The sequence below is a fragment of the Musa acuminata genome, chromosome BXJ3-7 (assembly GCF_036884655.1).
Source record: "Musa acuminata AAA Group cultivar baxijiao chromosome BXJ3-7, Cavendish_Baxijiao_AAA, whole genome shotgun sequence".
In the NCBI taxonomy this organism is placed as follows: domain Eukaryota; kingdom Viridiplantae; phylum Streptophyta; class Magnoliopsida; order Zingiberales; family Musaceae; genus Musa; species Musa acuminata.
In genome coordinates, this window is record NC_088355.1 from 33,269,932 (window position 1) to 33,275,931 (window position 6,000).

General features: G+C 39.4%; 2 protein-coding genes across 2 annotated transcripts; both read right to left on the reverse strand.

Annotated features, from left to right (window-relative positions):
* Window positions 1-277: 277 nt before the first annotated feature.
* LOC135643697 (uncharacterized) lies at window positions 278-1,323 on the reverse strand. Its single transcript, XM_065161007.1, has one exon. It carries the CDS (start codon window positions 1,280-1,282, stop codon window positions 440-442), a length of 843 nt encoding a protein of 280 aa, XP_065017079.1. The 5' UTR covers window positions 1,283-1,323; the 3' UTR covers window positions 278-439.
* A 3,340-nt stretch (window positions 1,324-4,663) lies between these two features.
* Window positions 4,664-5,784, reverse strand: LOC135643698 (uncharacterized). Its single transcript, XM_065161008.1, has one exon. It carries the CDS (start codon window positions 5,630-5,632, stop codon window positions 4,802-4,804), a length of 831 nt encoding a protein of 276 aa, XP_065017080.1. The 5' UTR covers window positions 5,633-5,784; the 3' UTR covers window positions 4,664-4,801.
* Window positions 5,785-6,000: the final 216 nt, after the last annotated feature.

Below are 6,000 nucleotides of genomic sequence, written 5' to 3' on the forward strand. Positions count from 1 at the left end.
ATGAGCTTACATCGCGGCTGCTCGCAAGTTTAAGTGAATTGAGGTTAGCCATATTCCAACATGGCTCTTTAAAAATTGAATTATGTAACAAAGATCACGTTTAACACCCAAAAAAAGTATGAGCTCTGGCGAGCCATAATGAATCAAAATATTGAGCTCAGGTTGTAGAAGTATTTTTTGCAAGTTATTAGAAGCATTTTTCTGAAATTCTTACATTTGTGCTTATTAAAAATGGTTTGAAACAGATACATATTTTTAGAATCAACACTGAAAACAATAGGGAAAAGAAATTATTGTCAATCACTATTACGGGAAACGGGAAACGGTATAGAGTGCATTGTATGTCTTTTCCAAAATTGATACAATATACAGTCATTAGCAGTTCCTCTAAAATGCAGATCCTAATGAGGGCATGCGAGCAAAAATGCTGTTGAGATCATTACAGGCTTAGGATGTTAAGAAGAGAGACTCTATTTTTGACTAGTCTTCTAAATAAGCATTCTAATCCTGTTTCAATATCTTCGATGCTGTTTTGTAATGTCCGCAACTGATTTTGTGCCCTCTGTATCTTCCCATCATTATCTTCAATTTCCTCTTGGTCGCCCTCACAGGCCACTTTCCTCTTTTGCAATGCCTTTGAGATAAGAGACCATCTGCTAACTTTGCCTTGCGGCGTCGGCATGGACAAGAATTTGAAGATGGACTGGAGAAGGGAAATGGTGATTGCTCTTGCTTCCCTCAGAATCTCGGTCACCATCCATGAGTCCTTGCCGTTGCTACAACATGAGACATCCTTGTCATACATCTGCTTCAGTAATTTGAAGATACTCTTGATACTCTTCTCTGCCTTCTTGTCAAAACGAATGTGAGTATACATCTTGCTCTCTGCAACTGTTACTCCTTGTCTTCTGTGGGCTATTTCAAGCGTTCTGATCTGGTCCTTTGTTGTCATCATGCTGTCTCTCATGATGCCCAGCAAGTCCATCTGCCTGACAGATCCGTCCAACTCCACTTCCACACTTTCTTTTTCTTGTATGTTGGAATATTTGCTCATAGGCAAATGGAGAAGCTCCTCGATGCACTCGTACAAACCTCCGAGCGCTCTCAATCCCTCGCATATAGTTTGGGCTGATAAACAGGATTGAGCCACCAAAGACTTGAGCTTCTGCATCTCTTCCTCTACTCTGAGCTTGAGAGGGTGATCTCTAGATGGCATGCTGATGGATCTGACATGGTAAGGCTGATTAGGTGTTGCAGGACAACCAGCCATATCCACCAGCATGTTGTTGGAAGGCCTTTGGAATGGATTGCCAAATGAAGAGTAGAGCAAAAACGATGGGAAGATGTGAACAAGCCTGGAACTTCCCTTACTTATAGTCCCTATTTCATAAAGCAGATGGGAGGCAAGTGGAATCTAACCAGCCGAGCTCAATATGATATGCCAATCTTGCAATTTGGATCTTGTAGCCTCATCTCTGATCAGGTCATACTCACATCTCAATTTTTAAATGCCACTGTGTTCCACATGCTTGTGTCAAGCTTGTGATGGTACACCTCACCTTCTTTATTTTTATACGTTGGTGTCATCTGGATCTTGAACACTTTCTTTAATCAGGTTGATTTCAATATTTGTTAATGTCCTAGTTCTGAATTTGATGATTTGCACAAATCAAAGATGCACGAGTGTTATGTGTCTACTTGTTAGGTGACACCTTGATGCGAAGGTCAATGATCGAGCAATATCTAATCATTAATACATGTCACAGACAAATTGGCATACAATGCAATAACCAACAGCCAGAGGAAAGATGATTAATATGTATACTAGTGGTGAGACAATAGCTAATTAATGACAGAACCCACGTGAGTGTTTTCTGAGTTCGTGTGTGTGATCATATTAGTTTCTGAAGTTACTAATACCGTCAGATCTCATTCATAATTCTCAGGCAAGATGTAAGAAATGGCACAACTACAAATAAACATGAAATGCAGTTATAAGGTTATTATGACTGGTCTGTCATATCTTTGTTATTATGTCAAATTGTTGGCATTACAATGGTGCACAATGATTAGTTATAGTGGACAATAGAGAAATAACGGTTAGCATTTGGCCAAAATCTGTTCACGCAATCCTAAATCTTTTTGAAGACAAATATTGATACTTTAGTTTTTCCAATACCATTTTGTAGTTGGTTATCTAAATGAAGGCAATGACCTTTCGTAGTTTATTCGGAAATTTTTCCACATGTATTTCAACACAGGTCTTCTTTTTGGTCTGTCCACACCTAAGACTCTTCTCACACTCCATATTGCCTTATCTTTATTGATTTTTTACTTCTTTTTGCAAGCAATGATGCCTGCCTATATAGATATAGTGATGTCTCTACTAACAGATATCAATTTGGTAGCTGCACATATACTTCGACTCCTCCGTCATCTAAATCACATGGTAAATCACTGATCATTCAAAGCTCCATCTACATTCCACTACACAACTTTTCAATTTGAAAAATATTTCAGAAGATATCTATGATTGATGGACCAATTCTTGCTTTTGTCATCCATTTTGAGTTGTTCAACAAGAAACCTGAGTTAACTGTGAAGACAACAACAAGATTTGAAGTATTGAAATTATTGTATCAGATATTTATATGAATACGGATTGCTATACAAAATGTTGGAGTGAGGCTGATATGGTAATCTACTAAAATTGTCATGCTGATCATAGTGTACATCGTCATGCCTTTCTGAACCCAGGTAGTTAAGCAGATGAACAATGCTCTGAATGATCTGTGTGAACACGCAAACTTCAGTGCTATGCTCTAGCATTTGCATTCTATTATGGAACTCACTACCCTGTAATAATAATCATGATACTCTTTGCAGGATACGTACTTTAAAGAAGCATGATATGTCCCATTTCCATCCCTCTACTTCCTGTCGCGTGGCACGTAACATCTTTTTCAGTGCATTGAAGAGAAACGACCACTTGCAAGTCTTCAATCTCCCTGTCTGCATTGTCAAGAAAGATGACACCAGATGAAGCAGATGCAGTTGTGATTGGATTCAGTTCCCCAGAGAATCTACCCACCATAGGTGTGTCACAATCCTTATAAACACATTTGCCCTTAATCTGCTTCAGTGATCTCGAGAATTACATCACATTGTTGTCTGCCATCTTACCAAAGCGAATGTGAGCATTCACTTCTTCTTAGAGCGCAGCATCATCTCTTCTTGGATGTGTTTTTTGACTGTGGCCAGGCTGTCTTTCGAATTACCACATAAATCCAGCATCAACTCATCTTCCAGCCATTTCCACTGCATGTGAAAGTGAGGGCTTGGTTGCATGGCAACTGAACAAACCCCTCATTGATTCTTTTGCAGCGGCAATCTCTCTCAAAGGCATATCAGCATAATAACTGAAGAAGAGGAAAGGAAATGTGTGTGGGGTTTCATTCTTTTGCTCCCCTGCATATAAGCCAACAACATCCCCATCTTTAGGTTGGTAAGATGGGAAATGACAAGAATAGCTGTATTTCTTTTCTTTACTCTCCCACTCTTTCGTGAGTTGCTAGGTGCTGCTATCCCACGTGATGTCAAGGTGGTTCTTGGCTTGCAATGTAATTCTTTTACTGACATCTTCCAAATAGGTTAGTGATCATTTCTGTTTCTGTAATTCTTGAAGAAATGGATTCCTGGCACTTTGTTTATCACCCAACATGTCATGTCCGATCAATTACAAGCAAGGTGCAAGAGCAGAGACTAACAAGTATTACATGGTTCAACGCTGTCAGAAACACACAAAGAATCTGATCAAGACATATGTTACGGCATTAGAATATATTAACTCCTCAACTAAAGTATTTGTTTATGATGCACAGGTGCAGTATGGCTGCTTGTCTGCCCAACAATCTACCACTCTCTATGGTGGTTTGCTGGATCTGCACATATATGTTTTAGGTGAAGTAAGAGTGTGCACATGTTGATAATGGCCCTTGAGTACATATGGTCAGCAACGCACATCCAGGAGTGATCTCAATGGCAAGATGTTCTGCAGAACAGAAAGATTCCAAAGTATTATATAGTTGGGGTTCCATCAAGAAACACAAAGAAGTTGTGTATATGGTCATGCTGTGGCCAACCTGGTATGTCTCATTCTTAGCTCTACTAACCTAAGATTCACCATGATGTGCAGGTCCTGCATGTGGTTGTTACTCTAATATCATATTTGTCACATTTTAAATCTAAATACCATTTGATCAAACCTCCACAAATATGTTTCTTAGAATTTACTATTTGAGAGAACATAATGTGTCATGTCCTCTTTTTATTAAGCTTATTTATGTCCTTGAGAGAGCTTATTCATGAGTTTACATCGCGGCTGCTCACAGGTCTAAGTGAATTGAGGTTAGTCATATTCCAACATGGCTCTTTAAAAATTGAATTATGTAACAAAGATCACGTTTAACACCCAAAAAAAGTATGAGCTCTGGTGAGCCATGATGAATCCAAATTTGAGCTCAGGTTGTAGAAGTATTTTTTGCAAGTTATTAGAAGCGTTTTTCTGAAATTCTTACATTTATGCTTATTAAAAATGGTTTGAATCAGACACATATTTTTAGAAGCTACCCTGAAAAGAATAGGGAAAAAAATTATTGTCAATCACTACTACGGGAAATGGGAAACAATATAGAGTGCATTGTAACTCTTTTACAAAATTGATACAATATACAGTCATTAGCAGTTCCTCTAAAATGCAGATGCTAATGAGGGCATGCGAGCAAAAAGGCTGTTGAGATCATTACAGGCTTAGGATGTTAAGAAGAGAGACTCTATTTTTTATTAGTCTTCTAAATAAGCATTCTAATTCTGTTTCAATATCTTCGATGCTGTTTTGTAATGTCTGCAACTGATTTTGTGCCCTCTGTATCTTCCCATCATTATCTTCAATTTCCTCTTGCTCGCCCTCACAGGCCACTTTCCTCTTTTGCAATGCCTTTGAGATAAGAGACCATCTGCTAGCTTTGCCTTGCGGCCTCGGCAAGGACAAGAATTTGAAGATGGACTGGAGAAGGGAAATGGTGATTGTTCTTGCTTCCCTCAGAATCTCGGTCACCATCCATGAGTCCTTGCCGTTGGTACAACATGAGACATACTTGTCATCCATCTGCTTCAGTAATTTGAAGATACTCTTGATACCCTTCTCTGCCTTCTTGTCAAAACGAATGTGAGTATACATCTTGCTCTCTGCAACTGTTACTCCTTGTCTTCTGAGGGCTATTTCAAGCGTTCTGATCTGGTCCTTTGTTGTCATCATGCAGTCTCTCATGATGCCAAGCAAGTCCAGCAGCCTGACAGATCCGTCCAACTCCACTTCCACACTTTCTTTTTCTTGTATGTTGGAATATTTGCTCATAGGCAAGTGGAGAAGCTCCTCGATGCACTCGTACAAACCTCCGAGCGCTCTCAATCCCTCGCATATAGTTTGGGCTGATAAACAGGATTGAGCCACCATAGACTTGAGCTTCTGCATCTCTTCCTCTACTCCGAGCTTGAGAGGGTGATCTCTAGATGGCATGCTGATGGATCTGACATGGTAAGACTGATCAGGTGTTGCAGGACAACCAGCCATATCCACCAGTATGTTTTTGGAAGGCCTTTGGAATGGATTGCCAAATGAAGAGTAGAGCAAAAACGATGGGAAGATGTGAACAAGCCTGGAACTTCCCCTACTTATAGTCCCTATTTCATAAAGCAGATGGGAGGCAAGTGGAATCTAACCAGCCGAGCTCAATATGATATGCCAATCTTGCAATTTGGATTTTGTAGCATCATCTCTGATCAGGTCATACTCACATCTCAATTTTTAAATGCCACTGTGTTCCACATGCTTGTGTCAAGCTTGTGATGGTACACCTCACTATCTTTATTTTTATACATTGGTGTCATCTGGATCTTGAACACTTTCTTTAAGCTGGTTGATTTCAATATTTGTTAATG